The sequence below is a fragment of the Toxotes jaculatrix genome, chromosome 9 (assembly GCF_017976425.1).
Source record: "Toxotes jaculatrix isolate fToxJac2 chromosome 9, fToxJac2.pri, whole genome shotgun sequence".
Lineage (NCBI taxonomy): Eukaryota > Metazoa > Chordata > Actinopteri > Toxotidae > Toxotes > Toxotes jaculatrix.
This window is the reverse complement of record NC_054402.1, coordinates 13,090,987-13,115,624: the sequence shown is the minus strand read 5'-3', so window position 1 is coordinate 13,115,624 and position 24,638 is coordinate 13,090,987. Positions and strand designations below refer to the sequence as shown.

The 24,638-nt window shown below is 39.4% G+C and overlaps 1 protein-coding gene across 2 annotated transcripts in view; it reads right to left on the bottom strand.

The window, feature by feature from the left end:
• Nucleotides 1-24,638, bottom strand: part of limk1a (LIM domain kinase 1a) — a 51,365-nt gene that overhangs the window by 25,171 nt on the left and 1,556 nt on the right. The window contains exons 2-3 of one of the 2 annotated variants that reach the window (XM_041045585.1): nt 22,434-22,533; nt 1,247-1,385 (exon numbers count right to left, since the gene is read on the bottom strand). In XM_041045585.1, the coding sequence (XP_040901519.1) occupies nt 1,247-1,385; nt 22,434-22,533 (239 nt within the window). Of the gene's footprint in view, nt 1-1,246; nt 1,386-13,774; nt 13,910-22,433; nt 22,534-24,638 lie in introns of those variants that run through there. The other variant, XM_041045586.1, reaches the window with a different exon arrangement.

The window sequence follows — 24,638 nt, the reverse complement described above, 5'->3', positions numbered from 1 at the left end:
TTCATGCAAAGTAGACAGACGGCAGCTTTCCAGAATATGAGCCTCACATGTTCCCACACACAGCTGACATAGTTCTTATATCGTCTGCTGCCACAGCTGATAATTCTAATTTTGCCTCATTGGATAGTGTGAATACCACAAAGATAAGCAAAACCAAGTCTGCTAAGTTTACCAGTGATGAATGAGCAGGGTGGAATACATACTTCATAAATCCTGCTGTTCTTGAACATGGATAAAAACTACCCACTGGCTTCAAAACCGGCATGAAAGCCTGATAAGTAACTCTGAAAATACAATAAGGACCAGAATACTTTCAATAAGCTATAAAGGTAAGACATGGCTTGACTGTGTTAAAGTTGTATTTTAATTAATATTTCAATCTATAGTAGAACTATACATAAAACTCAACATATATTCCAGGTGTTCTGAGTGAATTCAGAACGGTCTGTGCATGAATGTCTCTGCAAACCAAACCTCTGAAAATGCATTTGTACTCAGAGGTAGTTTGGTAGTCACACTGGCAGAAACCCAGTCCCTTTTTTCAACAAGAGCACCAAAATTGCACTGCACCACCGAATCAGCGTAAGCACAACCTCAGCTGTTCACAGCTCCAACCAACTTTGTAGCCAAGAAATGACTAAACAGGCACAGAAAATACACTCCCACCTGACAAAAATCGCATTGCACCTGCTTTTGTGCTACTGTTGACTTTGCTCAGGCAGGAAATATAAAGACATATTTTATTACACTGACATACAGTATTAACCAGTTTTTGTCAAGCTTTGAATGTGTGTGATTACATCACTAATCAACAAATAGACACAACTCTCCTTTGATGCTGGTATCTTGTCTTTTCTATAATGCAGCAGCACTTATCAGCAGAGGTTGAGTCTATTGTTTATCTGCCTTCCGGTGCTGCAACCACATCTATTCAGCACATGAACCTCTCTGCTCTCCTGTGTCATAACAACAGCTCCGACTTTCACTGGTGGTCTGTAAGACAATCTGACGAAGCAACCAAAGGAATCGGTAACAAGTTACAGGCCTGGCACCGATCCTGCGTGCATGGACGTATGTTGCCACACACCAGCCGGTGAAGCTGTAAATGTATGGATGCAGGTGTGTGTGTGTTTGTCCTCTTGTGTGTTTGTGTGTGTACAATTCCAAGCTGTAACTCGAGGTTCATCAGCAAACAAAGACCCAGGGAGGTGATGAGAAATGAGCGTCAGCGGATAGATCCTCTTACCATGATGAGGCCGGTGGTGATTGGATCATTGCAGCCGTGGCACAGCTCCCCAAATTTGGCCCAGTAGTCCTTCTTGCAGAAGAGCCGCCCATCTTTTTCATAATACCAGTGGGACAGCGAGGCGCTGCACTCACAACATCTGACAGAAGAGGAGACGGAAAGAGATACATGAGTGGTTGAGCAATTAATGGAACACTTTTTAATTGGTATTTGAAGATCAAATCATGTCATTACTCCTTTAGAGCAAAACTGAACATGAGTGACACATACAAATCCGGACATGTCAAGAGAAACAAGTAAAAAACATTCAAAATTTGCATCATACAACATTTTCTACAGCTTATATTGTAACTTCAGTGGGTTTACAACTAATTATTGTATTCTGATTAGTTAATGATTTATTCTTTTAACAGCCCAAAGCCCAAAGATGGGCTTTGGGCTGTTAATTCAATTTACAATAATACAATAACATAATAATACAAAAATGAAAACACACATCTGCACATCCTCACATTTAAAAGCTAGAATGAGACAATAGTTGTCATTTTTGCTTCATTAACGATATAAACTATTAACTGAGCACTAATCGTAACATATTTCAGACCTTAAAAACTTCATAAAGCTCACACCAAATGAAATTGTTATTGTGCGGACAGAATATTATGCTGTACTACACTCTGTAAACCCTACTTTAACCTTCTAATGACACCCTGCAGGGCCCAAATTATAGTTTTCGCGATGATAATAAGTCCCTTTGTGGATCTACCACACACCATCCCAGCTGAGGTGGAGCAGACAAATGAGATCACACCAAAAACACACAACTATGACTGAGCCATAAAAAAACACAGTTATGACAGAAGGGAAGCACACAAAGACAAAACATTATGATTGCGGTCTACTACAACAACACACTTTTCAGTGCAGTGTGTGTATTTACTCAGACAACCACAGGGAACGCCATATTTAGTGATTAAGCATTACATCAATCTGTGCACCCCAGGAAGACAGAGGCTGCTTTGTGGAAGCTAATGGAGGTACAAACAAAACAAAAACAGATAAAGATTTTAAAGTCAAACAAAAATTTAAATTACTTTGCAAAGAAATCAGGATATACAGCACTGTGCCAAAGTTTCAGGCACTTAAGATGTTCAGATTTTTGTCCATCACACAATACTATCAGGGAGGAGTCTGATCAGTCCCAGACTGACTCTGAGTCAGGAGAGCAAACCCAAACACATCCAGAGTCATAAAGAATTATCTCCACCGACAAGAGGAACAAGGAGTCATGTAACAGACTGTCTGGCCTCCACAGAGCCCTGATCCCAACATCATGGAGCCAGTCTTGGATTACATGAGGGGACAGAGGTCACTGCAAGTTCTCCAAGGTGCTTGGAACATCCTACCACAAAGTTTTTTTTTCTGTTTACTCAACTTTGTATGAAGTAATTGAGAAATAAAAACTATTCATTATACTATCACTATACATCCTTGCTGCTTGTTCTGACTTTGACTTGTGTACAGAATGCTGAGGTTACAGGACTAGAAACCTGCTGCTGAGAGTTTCAACTGTCTGAACTCAACTCAACTGAAGTACAATATCAAGTAGGGCAAGTCCTCCATCCTCCATCTTGTAGCTTTGTCTTGACGAACCTCTCTATCAATATCTAGTTTTAAGACCTTAACTGTTTTGGTCTGTTTGTTGTAGTGCAATTAACAATCAAAAACCTTCGGCAAGTAGTATTATTAAATCATAATGCAACATAACGCAACTGCAACAATTATTTTCATCATCAATCTGTTAATTTTTTCTTTAATAATCGATTGATTTTTTTCATGAAAAAAGAAACTTGTCGATTGGCAAACATTTTTCTGACAATGGATTAATCAACATTTCAGCTTTAAAATAGTGGCTGATTTCTGGGTGCATGTATAGTGAGGGTCAAGAACAACAAATGTTTGCCCTCATAAGAGGTTAATCTGACCATGGTGTTGTTAAAGTTGTCATTTTCCAGCTTGTATTTTTTCAATGCCACTTTTTTAAGTGCTGCACTGGACGATCAGACGCATCCGTCCACTTGTTGTAGACGGGCTGATAATGAGCACCAGACGTATTCATGTGTAGAGCTCTGTCTGGTCTGTCCATCTGTCTCCACCATTCAATAGCAAAGTCCAGAGTGACGTCAGCCTGATAGACATCAGATGCTGACAGAGTGAAAGGCGGATGATAACGAGATGGAGACAGACAGAAGGTGATGATACAGTGACAAAGAGCGTTTGTGGAGGATGGATGACACACACACACATACACCTTCCAAGTTCACTTATAATGCAAACAAGTTAACCCACACTGGTGCACATGCTGCTTCACAAAAAAAAACAAAACAGGTGAGTAAAGGTTATTTCCTGGTAGGTGATGACAGACGATAAGAGCTACTTCAGAGGAAAGAGGAAACAATCTCATATGACTAAGGAGGCTTTGTTGAACACATCAGATGTGAAAATGAACCACTATAACCCAGGTAGCACCTTCCTGATCTTCCTATTGATGACACAGTGTGTCTCCATCTGCACATATCAATTTATAAATTGTCTATAAACAGTGTCTTCGTGTAAGCAGACACATTTTCTCTGTGTGTCCATAAATCAAAATGTGTGCTAGTGAGTGAGTGCACTGCTTACGTACTTGCAGGCCTGTGTGTGCATGTTTGTAATCTGTCTAAATCTCTAACAGCCATGACTAAGTGAGTGTCTCCAGTCCGTCACAGCACAGCCCCCCCATCAGCTTAAAACCAAGGCTGTCTGCTCTAAAAATATGAAGAGTGTGAATTGATAGCTTTAGTGGCTGGAGCATAATAATTCACTTATCTCATCCCAATTTCCTCCTGTTATTATTGCCATGTAATTTCAATTTAGTCCTTTTGGGTAGTGCTGGATGGCTGAAATGAACAGTAGAGAGTTGATTTTGACAAGTGGTCTGGAATACCCTGAGCCTGCATTCATTACTTTCAACATTGAAATTATAACAATATATCAACTATAATGGATACTTTGTCCTTGCATCACATTGTTTTATACACACAGTGCTGAAATAAATCTGATATGATAGTTGATTGAATATCACTGGGTCTGTTAGTGGACTAAAAAAAGATATTTAAAGATGTCAACTTGGGCTTTAGGAAATTGTGGTGGGCATTTTTCACTATTTTCTGATATTTAATGGACCCAACGATTGCAGATAATGGAAAAAATAATCAACAGATTAATCAAAAAATAATCAACAGATTAATCAATGATAAAATAATTGTTAGCTGCAGCCCTGTACTCTTCACTCGACAGCAGAATTGTTTTGCAAGGGCTTAAATCCCACTCCCTTCCTCCCACTCTGGTAAACTCGTTTGCGGCTGGTTGGTAAAGTAACAACTAGTGAAAGACTCATTAAAATATTCAGCAAAAGCAGCAACTCACTATGACTTTGCCCAAGGTCTTGCACCTACTGTATGCCAGTGCACACACACATGCGCACCTGACCTTGCAGCACACACAGACACACACACACACACAATTTATTTATTAGACAGACACACACACACAGACACACCCACTCTGTTCAGTGTCTGCATGCAGAGCTTCGCTGCAGCTCAGCAGATTGTGGCAGAGCTGCTTCAGTATGCAGGGTGTTTGGGTGAGCAGGGGGGAGGAGGAGGAGACTTGGAAGTGGGTCAAGGCTTTCAGAAGACATCCGCAGCACCAAGCCAGGAGCTACTCAGCTGTCCTGGCTCTTTCTGCAACTCAATAACTGCATTTCACTGCACACATACACACACGCCCATCCTGCAAACCCCTGCTGGGGCAAAGTCATACCTGGGGAGGAGACACGAAGGTGCACGTAAATGTGCAGGCATGCAGGCTGTGCCTCTGTGTGTGTGCGCACATGCACACACACACAGGGTAATCTTAATGCATCGAGGTTCAGCTCCTTCACAGTCTCTCCGAGCAGAGCTGGGAGTGGCAGCAGAGTATTAAAGATATGAGTGAATACATTATTGACTCCCGGGTGGAGCTGCCAAATTTCTACCTTCAGGACATGAGTCTTATCTCAGAGGTAAAAGGAAAGAGACAGCAACGCTCAGTTACAACCCAAGACTCCAGAGATTGCAGTTGGTGTGTTAATGTGCGTTCGTGTGCTCGCATTTGGGCGTTTTTGTGTGACTGCACTTGTGTGTGGATCGGGACTGACGTGTAAGAGGATTATCAGAGTGGAGGACTCAGAGAGGGTCTTTGCGCACTCTGCTATGATTCTCCAAAAATCAGTTTCTCACACTCTGCTAAGCTTTGACACCTTACTCTGCAAAAATGCAATTTTTTTTAAAGAAAAAAATTATATTGCATAGTAATTAGATTAGCAATTAATACTGATGTTCAAGGTCAACAGATAGAGAAATGAGTTTGAGAAAATCTGTAAGAGTGGGTATGGAAAAAGCGATATCAGGAAGGGAAGACAGAAAGAAAATAAAGACAAAACAAGGTGAATGGTTTGATTGAGTAAAGACACAAAAAAAGAAAGACGAAAGACGAAGAAAAGGCTGCCCAGGATGCTCGGACATAAGTAACAGGGAGCAGAGCAGATTTCAGGCATCATGAAACTCAGCTGGATTCGATGAGGGTCTGGAAACAACCAATGACAGAGAAGATGAAAATGTGGGAGGAGTTTTGATACGACCCCCCACCCAAAAAAAAAAAAGAAAAAAAAAATTCCCTGATGGAATTAGCTAAAAGTGTCTGGGAGAGTAATAAATTCCCTTTCCAGGTCAAAAGGAGGCAGCCTTTTCCCCGGCGTCTCACCTGACATCTGACTGCAGCTGAGTGCTGTCACATTTACTTACACAGTGTCTGGAGTCACTAGAGAAAATCTGTTGCCTTTAGGTCAGTCTTTCCCGAGCAGGGAAAACTTCTGACTACATTCACATTTCTCTATTCTTAGATTTCTTTTTTTCCTGTAAAATATGGCATAGTATTATGTCTTCATTAAAATAAAAAAAGAGAAAGAGATATAAATATATTTATTTTTTTAATTTTGGATCTCAATATATGAACATGAAATCTTAAAAAATAAATAAATAAACCTAAGGTAAAATAAATAAATAAGAATAAATCAGCATTATGATTACATATTTACATTTTTAAATAATATATAATAATAAATAATGTGTATGTAATATTGAAATGACTTCTAAAAATTATGGTATGCCAGATGAATGATCCATGTGCTGCTCATTCATATTTATTATTCCCGCTGAGATTATCTCACTGGACAGTTTTGTGATGTAATATGTTTTTGAACGACTCTGCATCCTATTTATCAAGCTGACGGCCCGACCCAGGTCAATACCTAACATGATTAATTTGTCCCAGATGATATGAATGAGCTGGAGTTGAATGGAAAAACATCAGGTCTGAGTGAATGAATGGAATTAAACCCCACGAGGGACTGAACTGCTGAAGAAGATGAAAATATCAACACACTGAGCGGGACATGGTGACATACAGGAGCCATAACAAATAAGAAAAATACCTCATCTGTCTACTGAACTTACTGAATGCAACCCTTCAGCATATACAGCAAATACATAAAAAGACATTACATTACAGTATATTGTTACATTACTTTCTGGTTCCAGCTTTGAAAATGTGAAGATTTGCTGCTTTTCTTTGACATATATGGTAGTGAACTAAATATCTTTGGGTTTCATATCATATAATTTGAAGAGGTCTCTGGGAAATTGTGACAGACATTTTTCACTATTCTCTAGTGTTTTATTGACCTAACCATTAATCCATACAGAAAATAATCGGAAGATTGACCAACAACAAAGATAACCATTAGCCGCAGGCTTACAACAGCTATCTGTCTGTGAAAATGAAATATGTTAAGGTCACACAGAAACACACACATACAGAGAAATGGCAGACATGCAGCAGGTAGACCATTAATTAATTATTTATTAGGGGTAAATGTTTCCATCATATCAGCTGCCTGTTGGTGAAGCTGAACTGACATGCAGAGCTCTGTGGTTTAGCATGTCAGCTGTCTCAAAAATGAATCTGCCCAGCAACTGCTCAGCTAAAAAAGTACCAAGGTGATCCACTGTATCTACACTATACATCTGAAATAAGGCTGCAACTAGTGATTAATTTGATTAACAGTTAATCGATTAATTGTTTGGTCTAGAAAATGTCAGAATATATTGAAGATATCCACTGCATCTTCCCAGAACCAGATGCGGTGTCTTTGAATGTCCAATTTTGCTCACCAACAGTCAAAAAACCCAGAGATGTTCAGTTTATAATGTTACATGACAAAGCGAAACCACCAAGTCGATTATCAGCATTGTTGCTGATTATGCTTCTGTTGATCAACTAATCCAGCAATCAACTAATCGTAGCAGCTCTAATTGGAACAAAGCAAAATGTCAACTGCATAGATACATGCAGTTCTTGTATTTTATTCACTCTCTGATCTCAGTGTGGCTTCTTCTAAGATGAGCTCTCGAATGCCTTGCAGTAAAATAAAACAAGAATTTAATCTGACTCCCACACAAACCATCCTGACCATCCCACTCTGGTCAAGGTTTTATGGGCTGTGTGTGTGTGTGTGTACATGTAGCTACAGGTCATTAAATGACGTTCAGGCTGACACTGCTACAGGAAGCAGGAGGAGTCAAAAGGAAACAGTGTGTCTGTCCTGGTAGAGGTGTGGAGCAGGATCATTACAAACTGACAGATGCAAAGCTGAAAGATTTACGAGGAGCCACACCTCTCAAACATACACACACCCATACACACATGCACAGGCACGCACAAGTGTGTATCTCCTCATTAATTATTAAATCTTCCATCATCTGCGTCAAGCTCAGAAGGACATCCATCTCCTTTCTCTCTGCAAAACCAGCAGAAATGCTTTGAGTACTCGAGATCAATAAGCCAATACACTGGTCAACCCAGCCTTCCAGTAAAATCAGGAAAAAATAGACATTAAACGTCAAGTGTACATAGTCTAATTCTGACAGAAACAAATGTGTCTACTGCACAAAATCGCCAGCTGTGCTCAGCTGTTGTTACTGTACTTGCAGGCTAAGCTGAAATCCTCACAGACAAAGAGAAAATACAACCTCTGGGAAAGAGACAGGGGGGTTGTGGGTTAAAGGGATGAATACACACACACACACACACACACACACACACAGACATGGACGGGTGAAAGTCAAGCTGAGGAAACAACAGACTGTCTGGGGGAGACCCCTCTCTTCCCACTCAGAGGAGACATAAATAGACCAGGATTCCTTGTCCAGAGCCAAGATTTCCACTTCTGATATTTTCCAGAAAACTACAGGAGGATTCCCAAATGTACACAGACATATTTTACTGTGTGACAAGACCTAGTATTCTTGTAAACACATCTACCTGTTAGAATAAATTTATAACTGCCCTGTGCACATCAAATAAAATTAGAGAATTTAGAAGTTTTTTTAAGAATTGAAAAAGGAATTTGTTTTTGAAAACAAAGACTTACTTATGTATTTAGTGAATGATGAGCATGTGGTCAAAGCTCAGTTTGGATAAAATCAAGAACAAAAAGGATAAAAAGTCAATAGAGTAAATGTATGCGTTACTTGGTTCCACATGCTGTGGGTGGGGGGGGGGGTTTCACCCACCTTTGTAAAGTATACTTAAAACTCTGACAAATAAAAATTGACCACCAAAATCAACATGCAGTAAACTGTGCAAAATGTTGTACTATATCTTCCCTGCAGGAATAAGGGGGGCATCTTTTCTGCTAACAATGAGGACGCAGTTTTCCGACCGTTAATATGATTAATGGTCGGAAATAAAAAGTGAAAACAAAATTAACTGATGTAATTTGTTTTGCTTTTACACAATAACACACTCAGCACAGACACATTCATCTCATTCCCCCTTTCTGAGCCCCCTGTTTTATCAAAGCCCCCTCCTGCTCCACCCTCCCTCCTCCTTCTCCATGGCAACGGAGAATGCCACAGCAATGATGTCACCCTCTCATATAAAAAAGAGGCATTACCTCATGGTCTCCGGCTGACGACCGACCCCCCCTTGGTAGTTTGAACGTCTGCCAGGAAATTCCACAGCCAATCGGGCATCAGTCAGTTCCCCTGACCATTTCAATTTTTTGTTATACTTCATTGATAAAGCAAAATTTATATGGCCTTTATGTTTTGACTAACAGCAGTCACATCAAACTTTGTTTATATTCCTGCAACTGCAGGTGAAATAATACAAACAGAAGAGAGGGAGAGATGCTGTTGGGCTATATTGAGTGTAAGGACAGTGACAGAGGTTTATATAGTAATATAAACATATAGTAATACTATATGTTACTATATATAGTAACATATAGTAATATGTTTGATTAAACACTGTTCATTTTACAACTGTGTAGAATGCTGTTGTTAGCCCACCAAACATGCTACCTCCATGCTATGTCCTGTCTGCTCCTGCTTTTGGCCACACCAGATGAGGAAAACTGGTGGATTTTGGACTGACTGCACCATAAATTTCAGGCTGTCCATTTATATGTTAAAAGGTGGCAATGAATACACCAGTATATAAGAAACTTTCCAAAAATCTAAAGCAGATTTACAGTGTGAAAAAATGTCACAGTCTTGTATGTCATCTTTTCCTGGTCTAGTTTATATTTAAATGAAATGATTTTTGCTGGGTATCATCTATGCATGACTTTAAAGGAAACCTATTTTACCTTGTTTGTTAATAAAAAAAAAAAGATGTTAACATGTAAGGCCTGTTAATATTTTCAAAGCAGATATTTTAAAAACAAACTGTGGTAAACTGAGACTGTAATGAATAATGTAACTGGTTGCATTGTGACTTATTAAGGACAGTCTTCATTAATATATAGTATATGTTACTGGGACCAAATTATGGTCAAGATGACTGAACCATCTGGGATTGTATCAGAAATTACTGGTCATTCTTTTGCCTGAATAGAAAAGTCATCATTTCATTATATGACCACAGGTGGCCTTCAGAATCAAGAGGGTGACCTACAAAAATAATTCTCTTATCAACGTGCAGCACTCTTTGAGAACATCTGGTGCCAGGGCAGTGTATACTAATCTTGAGGGGCCTTCTATGTCAGTGTTCCCCTGACCTTGGCAAACACAAGCTCAGTGGAACTGACACGGGCATTAACCCCTCAAATAGTCTGTGTTTGCTACCCTTCCAAAAACAAAATGCAGTAGAGAAGAGCAGGGTGTGCATTTTAATCAGCAGAAATAATTGCACCCTCCTTAGCCTTGGCTCTGCTGAGCAAATGCTTCAGACTGTGGGAGACAGTGTCTTTATCTGGGGCTCGGTGGTCTATTCAGCTGGTAAACAGGAGCCCTGGCAGACTGTGAGTAAATGATGTGCACGGCAGCAGTTTCCTTTGTGACTGTTAAGCCGCCCGAACTGACTGACTGTCAGCACAGTCAGTCTGGGGCCTTCGCACTTGTTCCACTGTGGGGAAATGATAAAAGGTTTGAGCGAACTCTGGGAACCATGATGAGTGTTGTTTAGCAGGATTCAGGAAAGACAGTAAAGCCCCCATTCATTTATCAGGTCTGTTTTCCCAGTTCTAGGCTTCAACACAAACAGGGGGACACTAATAGATAAAACTAGTGGTATTTCTTTTAGGTGAGTCAGTTTCAGGGCTCTGGTATTGTCTATGCTCACTCATTAACTTGGCTTACTAGGACACTTGATGGAACAAAGCAATTGTTAATGTTATCATTTACACCTGTGCTTTTCCTGCTTTAACAAGTTAAAATATCTGCTGTGAAAAGAGTCTACTGACACCTGCGGCTCTGTTCATTTGATCTGGACTGAGGAAAAAGACTTTAACATTTTCTTCTTTTAGTTCTGGGCCCTGTTTTTAAAATGTGCTAATTCTATTCATTGTACATGTACATGAGGTTTTGTAACTGCATTACAAAAGTGTGTGTCATGACATTGACCATCAGCTATCAAGAACCACAGGAATCTTTAAAAAGCACACACCTGTTTCTGACCGTGTGATGATCAAGCCTGAGGAGGCCCCAACAAAAAACGCGGCATTCACGCACAGGTTTGTTATCATGTACCACAATTGACAAATGAAGAGGATCTAGATGTCCCTTGTGTGCGCTGGAAAGACCCTGGTCCCTTATTATGTCATCACCAGAGTGTGACCCAGTTGATCATGCAACAGTTAACAATGTTAAAGTTCAACCTATTTTAAGTTGTAAGATTAAACTTGCAGGTCTTACTAACATTAGACCTGCTGGTCTAATGAAAAAGTAATCACAGTCTCCACTGTTGCAAACTGAAACATCTTTCCTTGTCCAACTGTCACCTATTTATGAAGAATTAGTGCTTTAGTTTCCATATTTCACTTCTTCAAGTAAGCCAATAAAGTTTCAGCCTTTTTGTGCAGTTTATATTTTTAAGTGTCAAAGGTGAATGAAGGCCAAGACTGCATGCTTTTTTTGAGGAAGGTCAAATTCGACAGTGACAGGACTCACTAAATAGAAAGAGAATGAGGGCATTAATCTTCCTTTCTTTAATCACATTCAGGGTTTAAGTCTGGACTCTATCTGCTCCAAAAGCGACAAAATTGAATTTTCAAAGTGTGATTAAAAAAACTCTAGTGAGAGCCAAAGGTCAGAGCTCCGGAACAGGCGATTAATCAAAATGCAGCCAACACACAGAACGACTCCTTTCTCCCCTTTTCAAATGTTATCAGCAGGTATGAACCCTTGGGGCGTTACAGTGAGGAGGAGCAGGAGCTCTTGAGGAAAGTGTCACTGGATGAGCGTGAAAGGAGCATATGAATTATGTTTAAAAATGACAGGCTTCACTTGATTATCTAACAGCTTGAAAAAGGAAGTTATTGACATTTAACATTGCTTGAGATTTAATATCACACATAATATTTTACAATGCTTCCTGTTTGAAAAAAGTATGTATATTAGGACAGTTTCAGATTTTAACACTGAGTGATTTTTTTAAATACCGGCTTTACAGACTGTAATTGTGGTTGGCACTACCACCTCGCGGCAAGAGGGTTCTGGGTTCAAGACCCGGTATGGGCACTCCTGCGCGGAGTTTGCATGTTCTCCCTGTATAGAGGGTTGCATCAGGAAAGGCATCCAGCGTAAAACAACTTGCCAAATTTGAAACATGCGAATTGTCAGTTTTGGATGATTTGCTGTGGCGACCCCCTGTCAGGGAACAGCCGTAAGTGGAACAACAGCAACTTAACAGGCTGTAATTAATGGCCTAATAAATGGTTAATATATTGTTTACATGATTTACAGCTCAGTTATAGGCCTTTAATAATAATGACTTTTGAAATAGGTTATTTCTGGCCTTTTTTGGATTAACAGAAGGCAGAAAAGCATATGAGATGATGACAAATGAGCTTTCCCCTTTGACAGCCTGACAGTGCTGGATAACATGCTTATCTGCTTTGCCAAACACACACACACACTTGCTAATTTCCATGGTTTCCCTCGAGATACACCAAAAAAAGTTACAACCAAAAATGGCACCAGTATGTAAACCTGTGGAGAGCCACTGTTTTGTTAAAGCTGATGATGTAAGCAAATGTACACTGACATATATTATAAAATATAATATAATGTAATAGAAAATCAGGACAGAAATATTCAGTGATAACAATAAAGTCCACACCACACAGACGATGTCAGTCACATGTAGGACAGCAGGGTTTGATTCATTGTCTTGCTTTGAAAAGAGGGAAGTCGCCAACAAATACGGGGGATTTTTGCATCCAGAGAGACAAAAGCATGACTAGATTAATGTTTGCTGTACGTTTAGGGAAGTGAGAGACAACTTAAAAGAGAAATGAGTAAACCATGTAAGCCACATTTAAATAACTACATCCCCTCTGACACATATTGTTCATTACTCGATACAGGAGGTTTGAATGAAGACAAAAATGCCAAGTCAAATTCAGGTTAAATTTGTTTCAATCAAAAGTGTTTGAAATAGTTTTGTTTACTTTATTTTTATTTTTTTTTAAGTGGCAAAATTAGTTGTATATTTAATCTCTTAAATATATATGACAATAGATATATGATAAATATATATGACAAGTTCCACAGTAGACCTTGATTAAATGATTAGTTGGTTAATCAATTAGTCGACTGAAAAAAAAATAAATAAAAAATAATCTGTCATTTTGATTACTGATTAATCATTATTGATTACAATATTTACATAAGTTAAAACAACATGCGCAACTCGTCCTGTCAGTGCTCAGAATAATGGAAAGTTCATGAACATCTACAACAAACTGTGTCTGCTGTGGAAGAACAAGCGAGTGGATCTGAAGATCATCTTAAGTTAAGTTTTACTCTATGAAGCCGGAGCAGCAGCATCTTTATCAGACTATAAACTCAATAAACATCCACACACATAATGTCCACTTACTTTCCGTGTTGCAGTCGCTTCTCGCTGCGCTGGATCTTTGCTGACATGTCACCCGTGGGAGTGAGGGTCTTGTTTTGACAGTCAGAAGACAAACTCATGTCAGCAGCTCTGGTGTTTTAACAACCAGCCTCACAGCCTCGCTGTCACAACCATCAATGACACTCTCTCTCTGTACTCTGACTCTCCCTTCCTTTACTTCCTCTCTCAGTGCAGCTGCATCGAGGGGTCATGCTTCTTTTTTGACTATTTCCTGTCGTCTGCCCGCACTGTGGGAGCAGACATGACCCCGTGGCATCACATGGCTGCTTATTTCTTCTTTTAAAACCTCACGAAGATTCCGCTTAGACCCGTCCTTGTAATGTGAACCTGCCCATTTCCTGTACTATTCAGTACATTTAAAGATTCTGGTAGCACAAATCAGATTTGCCTACTATCCATCATCTATTAAACCCTTCCACCTCCTCTCAAGTAATTTGATTTACCAGCCTTCTCATGTGAGCCCTGGGGTGCTTTGTTTTCCGAAGAATGAGGCAGAGGTTCTCACGTGAGGTGAAGTGTAAGCTCACTCACAGAGATATTTCGTCTCTGACAAATCAGCTGACTCAGATATCGTCTACACTTCTGTCAGTTTCATCAACAAACTGTAGAGACTGATCCAAACATCTTCTGACACACTGACAGAGAAACACAGTAGAGTCTTACATTGGACAGATACTGGCATCAGCATATATGTCAGCAAATATTTACAAGATTTACTTGTATACTTGTATTACTTGTGTTTTTTTACTTAAGTAAAGTATCTGAGTGCTTCTTCAACCACTGGTCACGTCTGCTAATTACCTGAGTTACACTGAAAAAGCCATTAAATGCTATGACTGTGCAAATTATAATTGTGCTAATTATAAACTGTGCTAATTATATTTGCCAAAGACTGATGGGACATTGCAAAACACTGAATATAAGTGCAAAATGTACATGTTGGACTATGTAAGCACATATTTACTTTGTATGAGCTGTTAAAACTGAATAAAAGTCATTAAATGATGGAGGTTGAATTTCACATGGATGTCTCAGTCACATGTCATAGCCATAGCAACAGTCTCTATAGATTAATATAGATCATTACAGTCATAGAGTACTGCAACGTTAGACTGCACAAACACAGTTATCCGATTATTTTTTAAGGACCTGGAAATGTTCACAGTTAAAACGAGATGAGCAAACTTCAAAGCAGTAACATTTCACATTTTGGTGCAGCTTCAACTGTTGGACATTACTGTTTGAAAAATGACAAAAATTGATATTTAGCCAATTATCAGATTAGTAGATTATTGTTCTGTCAATCAATCGGCTCTACTAAACATCACTCAAACTACCCAGCTTTGTTTGTTTACCAAAGCTCCTTTGTTGTGATTATATATAAAACCTCAGAGCTAATTAACATCCATAACAACTTGTTTTCCTTGGGGAATCTTCAGTTTTCATAACCTCATCTCATTAACATTACTGAACCATTAACATTGTAAGACTTCAGTGTTGAGGTTACGCATTAAGATTTACTTTCTACCTCAGCCCAGTAAACAATCCGTCAGATAGGCTCCATGAATCATCTTCGCCTGCCTTCATCCTGTCCCCGCAGCCTCTGTTACCAGGCAGAGTTCATCTGCAGGTAGAAAGAGCTGAGTCACTGCAGCCCTTTACGTTTTCTGTTACTGAGCAAAATCTCAATGCAAGACAGAGCTGGAGGGCAAAATCTGGAGCAGATGATGATATATATATATATATATATATATATTGTCCTCAAACAATTGATTGTCAGAAACTGTTTTTATGGACATAGTACCAGTAATGTTGGTCCTGCAGGGTGTCAGGGTGAACAGTCACACATGCAGACACAAACATGTCCTACAGCACAGGAAGGCAGTAGGGGAGCTGCAGGCTTTGTATCAGCTCGTCCTTGACAAAGGGCAGTCTTGACAAAACTATTCTCACTCTGTCAGAGTTTTTCATAACAGCTGTGTGTACTTGTACATGAAAATGTGCACAGATGAGTGTAATGTATCACTAACGTAAGAAAACGGTATCTGTATATGATCAGAGAGCACACTTTTGATTCTAGACGTCATCAGTAGACGCACACTGGATGTGGAAAAAAAGAGAGGTTGTTAGTTAAAGTGCTAACAAAGCACAAGCTTTTGTAGCCCTTTGGGACGACTGCTGGGTCAGTGACTGTGAAGCAGAAATAGTTTTAGTGAGAACAGGACGGTGCTGCACTGTACTGCAGAGAGACTGCAGCACGGGTCGAGTTTACAGAGCCGGAGTAAAAATCTATAATTACTGAAAAGGTTTTCAGTGTTTCTTTATCCAGTTTCATGCACATGGCTGTTTTATTTTTAAAAGTAAAATGGAAAGGAGATTTATTTTTGAAATTCTGTAAGCTGGTGATTTAGACTATATTTCAGAATTTAAATAATGACTGAGGAGAACAAAAATATAAAATGCAAATGCCAGTGAATAAAACCCATGAAACCAAAAGGATCATACAAAATGCTAATAAGCATAACACTAGAAATCCTCTTATTCCTCATTCCCAGGAGGCAATCAATGTTTGGGATGGACTCCAGAGTCCTGTCATAATGATGCTACACACCTTCGTACTACACAGGTGTCATCTTTTCTCTAATGTCAAGTGGTACTTTAACCTAATCCCCTAAATACCCTCAGTGAAGGCATTAAAGCTCACCCAGGAGCTCTGTGTTGAGAGCTCTCTCTGAGAAGCTTCTAGAGAGGCTCTAGAGTCTTTAGTCTGAGTCCTTGTGGCCTTTTTGAAAATAATGAATGAACGATTCACCACGCGCTCACTGCACACTCTGGCATCCCTCGAATTGATGCCATCCAGTCTGACGCAGATGGAGACCATGATTTTATCGGACGTATGTCGCACAGTGTAACATGCGAGTGTTGTTGTTGCCCAGTCTAAAGACTCCTTTAGTGAGTACAATGCGTGGATTTGCTGTGATGTTTTTTCACTACTCTTCCCAGAGTCCAGTTGTCACATTTATACTGTTAGAAATTGTAAAACTATATTACAAAAAAATCAATACATTTTGTGGAATGATGGAAGTGTAAGTGCCAAAGTCTAATCATAAAGTGGTTCATCGGATCAATAAAAACCATGCTGGTAGTTTGCTAGTCATTCCTGGCACTGAATGAATGTTTTAAAGAGAGAGACAGTCTCTGCGGTGTTTCAGTCTGTCCAGTTGAGCTTTGGGACAAACAGAAGTCAACAAAAACAGCTCACAGTGAGAACATGGCTGCATTTTCCCATGAAACCTACAGTACAGTGAGCCGCTGCTATATTCTGAGGAGCAGTTTTTTCTCCCCCAGAGGGACTCCCTACAGTCTCTAAATAACACTCAGGCACTTTCATTTTGCATTTCGCCCTCTTCTTTTTTCTTCCCGTTTCCACTTCCTTTTCACTGAAGCAATGCCCTATCACAGCACCGGGCCCCTGCAGTTGGACATTTTTTGTTTGGATTTAAGCTCCGTTCCCCAGTCCCGCAAGTCAATTTTCCACGGAAGTCTTGTCTGACTAGCGAAGCCATCTTAAATCCTTCTTTTCCGTGACAATCCCGCCCCCCCTCAGGATTTGGAAACGATTTCCCTCTAATTTTCAGACATATTGAGCTCCACGAGGAAACATCACAATGATTTATAGGAGGATGCAAGACTTTCTTGGAGATTCCTTCTACTTTTTTTTTTTTGGTTACAGATCACATGACTTTAGTTCTTTTAATTCAACACCTCTGATATGGGTTGTGTCACTACATGGTGGGCAGAAGGGATTAAAGCTGCAGGCTGATATCTGACACCTCAAAGGAGTGTGGACGGCTTATGAGAAAACAGACCTGGGCACAGACGGGTAAAAGCCCCCCCACCCCTCATACACAGGGCCCCCATAGTGAAAGAGATACTTTTTGATCGTTTTGCATCTCTTTGTGGTCATTTTGAGTCTTTTTGTGGTCGATTAGCATTTTTCTGTAGCCATGTTGTGTCTTTTAACTGATCTCTATGATGTTTAAACGAAAAATATTAGCAGTCACTGCGTATAGAGACTCTGGCCCAGGGGCCCCCAACCTCTTGGTTCGCTTGGCCTGTGCTCAGTGGGCCCGTTCGTTAATCTATTACTGCACAGACATCACACTTAACGATAGCACATTCAAACAGAAATGCAAAGTAGTACTTTTATTTTCAGCTAAACCACAAAGTGCATGGGTATGCAAATAAACAAAAAGGTGTTAAACGAGTTCACACACATAACCAGACTCAAAACAGAGAAATGCTGAAATGGCAAACCTTAAAAAAACAACAACAAAAAAAAAAAAAACCTTTACCCATGCTGAGGCAGTCAGATGTAACTCCCTATCTGTATTCTATCATCACACACAAACACTACAAAACCTCTGTGGTCTTTGCCCTGTGCTCAGATACCCTCCTCAGATTTCCCATTCAGACATCACTGACGACAGACTGAGCCGTGAGTTTCCACACAGCCAATCTGCCGACCAGCTGACCAGCAAAAGAGGAGGTCATGCAGATGGACTTTTATTCAATCAAAGAAGAAACTGATCAGCTTGTCTACATAAAACAACTTGTAACTTTAACTTCTGCATTTATTAGCATTTAAAAGAGTCACATAGAAGTATGTAAATGTGCTATCAGGGAATTGTGGCTCTTCTGTAATATCAAACAGCAGCTGACAATAACAGCGTTCACTTCCAGAAAATACAAACTAAATCAGGTGAGGTGAAACCGCAGAGTTTGTGCTGTGCTGTGCTTTGCTTACCATGTTTCACATGCAGCCTTTAATTTCCTTCTTGTGAACTCTCAAACTAACAAAAACAAAGCTGCTAACAAGAGCAGGCACAATGAGTGTACAGTTGGATATTAAACAAATGTCAGTTACACTGTAGCTAATAGTAGTCACATGATACCAGTCCAACGAGGGAAGGTAAAAAACAACTCTATACGAGTGTTTAATTTTTTAGTCTATAAAATGGTTCACTTGGAGTTCACTAATCCATCCAAGAAACCCACCTGGGAGTAGAGCGCACCAAGGTTAGTTCAGGAGGCCACAGAGTTTAGAGTTATTCTGGATCCAAATAAACTGCTGAAGGTGATGTCACTTGAGTCACTGTTGGCTGCATCTGAAGACAGCAAGTTTGAAAATGAAGACAAAAAAAAAAGGTCTACAGGTCTGGACTCAGAAAGAAGTAACGAGTACCGTGATAAAATTTGTTTCTTGCCTCCAGTAACTCATGCTTTTCTAAGATTTCAAAGTTCGGTGCACGCTTCCTGACATAGATACAAAATTGTAAATATCCGAAAGACTTGATGTAGGAATATTACCAGCTGCTTTGGGCAGCATTAGCATAAGACCAGATATTTGAAACTGTTGATCAGCTGGTAAATCCAGCCCCTCCCTGTGCCGCAGCTGAAAGTGACGCTGATGTTTTTAATCTTATTCTACTGATAATGTGGGGTTGATAAGAGTGTCTATTAGCCCCAGTGCCACTTTCTCTGATGTCCTTCACCCATAGCAGGACAGTCTGAGCCATTTTTCTCCCATTACCCTGCCTGCCCTTATAGAAACAGTCTTCCAGCCCTCTGTATGTAGAGTTTTTAACTCTAAGTCATTTGACGTGTTGGCCCCTGTTTTTTCTCTGTTTTTTAACAGTTCTCTAATAGTTGTGTGTAACCACTTTGGGGGGGAAAAAAATTATAAAAATTATAAGCTCATTTCCAAATTACCTTTTATAACAAAATTTTACAAAAACTATATCCAAACAATTTCTTTCTGCAGTGGAAAAGAATAACATTTCTGAACAGTTTCAGTCTGGTTTCTGCAGGTTTCAGCTCTCAGACCACCATTCAGTGACTTCTTAAATCATACTCTTGTCGGAGAGACTTTCCAGATTTTACTGGAATTTTTATTTTCTTTAAATGTCTTTATTTTTGTTTTTAATATTCTCCTCGTTTTATCTTACCCTGAGTTGGTTTTTATCCATTTTTAAAATCTAATGATTTTAAAAATGACAATTTGCTGCCCTATGCGAAGCCCTTTTAATGGTTTTGAAAAGAACTCTCTAAATAAAGATTATTATTATTATTGTATCATTACAAGGGTACAAAAATCCTGGTTGATTTCTGAATGTTGTGAGGTTGTTTGATCTCCTTGCTGGTCAGAAACAAGTTTTACAAAGAGAATATAGAGGAGTGGAAGAGATATTACATAAGAGTGTCAGTAACAAAAACTGCAGCAACATCAAAAACTGTGTCCTATTAATGATATATGGACAGCCTTGTAGCAACTGCCCCAATTTCAAAGTAAATAACTTCTCCTGCCTCAACTTAATGAGATTATCAGTGCTAATGAGAATTAGGAAGCACTGATCTTGGTCATTTTGTTGCTGCAATATCAGGTATCATCTAAAAACAACAACAAACTGATCAGTTTGTGAGAGAAAATGCATCAAAAAACATACATACACCAAAAACAAATCAATCAGTTTCTGTCAAGGGTAGTTTATCATCATTTCAGTTTAAGGAGTACATACATATATACACATATAATAATAAATATTTGTTTTCCTTTTAATAAAAAATGGAAATTGCCCCATAAAAACAGTTTGCTCGATTGCTTGTACTTACTGTATAAGAATCTAAAATTTCATATATATAATTTATTCTTTCCTTCCCAGCTCGACAGAAGCTCTTGGCAGAAGTCTCAAATTACATTTTGTTGTGCTTAAAGGATCAATAGCCATTAGTACGTCTCAAACATCAGTGAATCTCTTGTTATTCATGTGCTCAGATGCATTGTGTTCTGGTGATCGACCCGAGGTGACTGAACTTCAAGAGGGGAGACGGTTTTGTTGAAATAATTTTCACTATCATACTTAAAGGCACTTGAATAAAAATAATGCATAATAGTTAAATAATTAAACCATAGTTAAAAGAAATATTTGGGCTTGTACATTAGTTTCCTGCTGCTCTCCGTCCAATGTAGGCTCCTAAATTTGAGCCTCAGTCACCAAAATATTGAGAACTCCTGTGTTTTTTTTCTACTGAGATCAGATCTGCTCATTAGACAAGGCTGGTGCTCATTATTTAAAAAGAAAAAAAAAGATACTGGTTAAAATTTAAAAATGTGAATAGCTTTCTTTCACACAGACACATGTAATCTCACTGCCCACACACACAACATGCTGCAGGATAATTTATCAGAATCTAAGCAGAAGAGACAGAAGACATTTTGTACACAGTCTCCATATTCACATTCATATCATATCAGTCTATAGTGATGCTTCGGTTTTTGTTTTTTGTTTTTCACGTGTCAGAGATGTACTGCACCTCCTGTAGAGAGTAACCTGTCTGAGAGTGAAACACAAACCTGCCTATTCTTCTCGCCAAACAAAACCTTCGGAAAGGAAAACCAAACACAGAGCGCTGCGGAAATGTTAATCATGGTGGCAGCTACAGGTCTGATACTAGAGCTCAACACAAGGAGAAGAAGCTTCATCGGAGTGACTGAAGTTCATTTTAATTGTTATGTGCCACTGAAACACAGCAGTCATAAGCCTTACCAAAGAGAAAACAGCAATTTGTCTGAAGCTATTTTGAATTCAAGGTAAATACTCAATAATATCTTTAAAAACCTCGATTAGCGTAATGTGGTGATTACTTTGGGAATCTCTGTGTACATACGTTTCTAAGAGAATACAATAAATAAAGAGTATATTAAAGGTCTGGAGGCCTGAAAGAGTCTTACTGACAATGTTTGGGATTGTTTGCCTTTTAGCTGTCAATTATAAACAAGACAGTCTTGTTACAGTAGTGCCGTACAGCATGAAACAGCATGCATGAAACAGATACTAAAGAAGTGCAAAGTTGACTGTGAACAAGTCCAAGCCTGTTTAAACCCACTGCTGTGTTTCTGTTTCTGGATATCTTCTTGTTCAGCTTCCTCATGTGATGCCTGTGCCAATTTCTTCAGCCTGAACACTAGAGGATGTTGCAATATTAGCAGGTCAGAAATATAAGTCACACTGAGTTGAGTAATGCTTTGTGTTTACACACTGCACATAACCAATCTCTTGCCTGACTGATTTCACATCACTTCATGCATCACGTAGGTCAGAAATCAGTTCAAATATGAACTGCATCCAGATATAAAACTTTTTGCGGGCTCAGACCTGACAAAAGACTGAATTGAAGAATGACAGCAGTAACACCATTCCTACTCAAATGTTTTGCCAGTAGCACATACAGATACAGATTTAGCAGCGCAAGAGCCAGATATTCCCCTCAAGAGCTGGTAGAGACCAAAAACAGAGCTAAAAGTTTGTGAATATTGGACTGATATTCACCAGGTGGTCAGTACCAAATGACTCCAAATCATCCATAACTCCTCGATGTGTAAATAAACCATCTGTAAATAAGCTCACCATATCAAAGTAAAAGGTGACAATATGTTGCTGTTGTGTCCACAACTTGTTTCCGCTGTCCCCAAGTGCCAAAATAGAAAAATACCCGTGAACTCATAAAGTCCATGTGAACACTGGGGGTGTGTGAGCGTTGAGTTTGTGTTGAACAATACCTGAAGCAGACAGTGTGCCAGTCGGTGTTCAGGGCCTGGAGGTACTGCTCATCATAGATCCTCTGTTTGCATCCCGCACAGACGGGCAAACTTCCTCCAGCTGTAACAACAGTAACACAACAGATCAGACCATACTGTATGTACACAATGATTCATATCCGGGTTTTATAGCTTATTAGCATAAAATCAATAACAGCCCTTGTGATGAGATGGAATAACATCTGTGTGTGTTTGCATGCACTTTGTGTTTGCATGTGAGCATTATCTCTGTCCTTATTTCGCCTCCAATGCAAATCACCACCATGGGTTAATAATCCGACTGAAGCTCCAAGAAGATCAGACATCAAATGCATAACACACAGTGTCTCTGACAATCCCACATCATAACTAACAGGCCAGCACAACACATGAATATGACAAACATTGAACTGCTCCATGTTTGTTGGTGTCCACAGATGGCCGACAGGCAATTTTAATGAGTATTACTCAGCAGGGGTGTAACCACTGATTTGCATCATACTGATTAATGGAGAGTGTTTGGTACCAAATTAAGGGAAACCAAAGAAAAAAGGGAGACCTAACTTTAATGCGTCCAATTTTACAATAATATTTGAACATTTTTTTGTCTTTTGATAAGGACAGTTTCACACTATTGCACTGTATTTATTGAATTTAATGAAGTTTAATTGCTACTGATGGCCAAACGTCCTCCAGCTGCAACAACTGAATTGCTTCTAAAAACCAAGCTTAATCAAAATTGAGAAAAAAATATTCATTACTTTTAAAGTCAAATCACTTATTAGTCAGCAGGTGTCTGACAAAATCACCATATACATAAGTTAAAGACAACGGCTATGCTGTGATTTCTGCTGTATTTACTTGTAAAATGATCACTCAGAGAGAAAGTTAGAAGTTTGTTCATGTCTATGTCAGCTGCCGTGCAGTCCGCTGTATGATACGCATAGAGAGGTCTGCCTGTGGAGGGAAAGCATGCCTGTGGAGGGAAAGCATGACCTCGCAGTCGTACGGCAATATGGTGACTCTCCTCTACGGAAAGTAGCTAAAGTTCGTTATAAGGTTTCTAGTTTTGTGCCTCAATGCTTTTTTAAAAAAACAGTTGCTAAAGGGGTCTGAAAGGTCAGTAAATCTGATGACAAGACGCTAAGTTGGCAACACTGTAAACTGTTTGTTCCCATTTATTTTGAATGAGCAGCAGCCAATGGGGAAACTCCAACACTCATCCAACCTACCAATGGTGTAACGTCATCAGTCAGTCAGTTGGTCAGCCACAGACAATTGCGTTCTTAGGGCAGGACCTGCTGTTGCAGTCCAGTCACAAAAAAAAAAATTCTACGTTATTCCTTTGACTTGAATCTGATAAGAACTGTTTCCAAGAGACAACCGTCATTAGCTGCAGACCACAAATCCCTTCTCCCATTCTCTAATGAGGAAAATGTTAATTATGATTAGAGTTTCAGGAAAAAGCAATTTGGAAAAGATGGGACAATTTATTCTGTAATGCGTTAAAAAAGAGAAAAAAACAGCAGAGTGTTATCAGAAAGGACGAGGTGGCAGCAGCAGCAAACAGAAAACATTAGATGTGGTACATATTACTGCTGCTGCAGTTCATTTGCCTATGGCACACATCACACACCCTTTCCCATCCTGAGCTGGAGGTGGTGAGGCACTGATGCACTGCCATGCAAAGTAACAACAAATATAAACATGATGACCAGTGAAGTGCATTTTGTCCATGGTGACTATGTCTGTTTGCAAATAATCACACAACCCCTGAGAGCATATCTGATGTTAGCAGGATTATAATCTGTAGGAGAGGACTCCAGATGATTACTCTACTCCCTCGTGCTCCTCCTGCATTATTCTTTACTAGCATCATTGCTGATCTCTTCTCCACAGCGATTTCCGTGCAGAGTATTGCAAGAAAATCGCTGAGTTTCTGCAACTGAGAAGAAAAACAAACACAAAACAAAACAACAACCAAAAGGAAAGAATCAGTCACAGACTGTATCTGCTCACTGCATTATTAGGTACTCTCAGTTGCAAATAACTGATTTTAACTGAAAACTGGAATAAAATCATGTGTGATGAGGACCATTCGAACACACACAACAACATGTACTCAAATACAAAGCAGCTTTAAACAAAGTTCAACATCTGTAGCAACAATGATAAAGACGTCTGCCT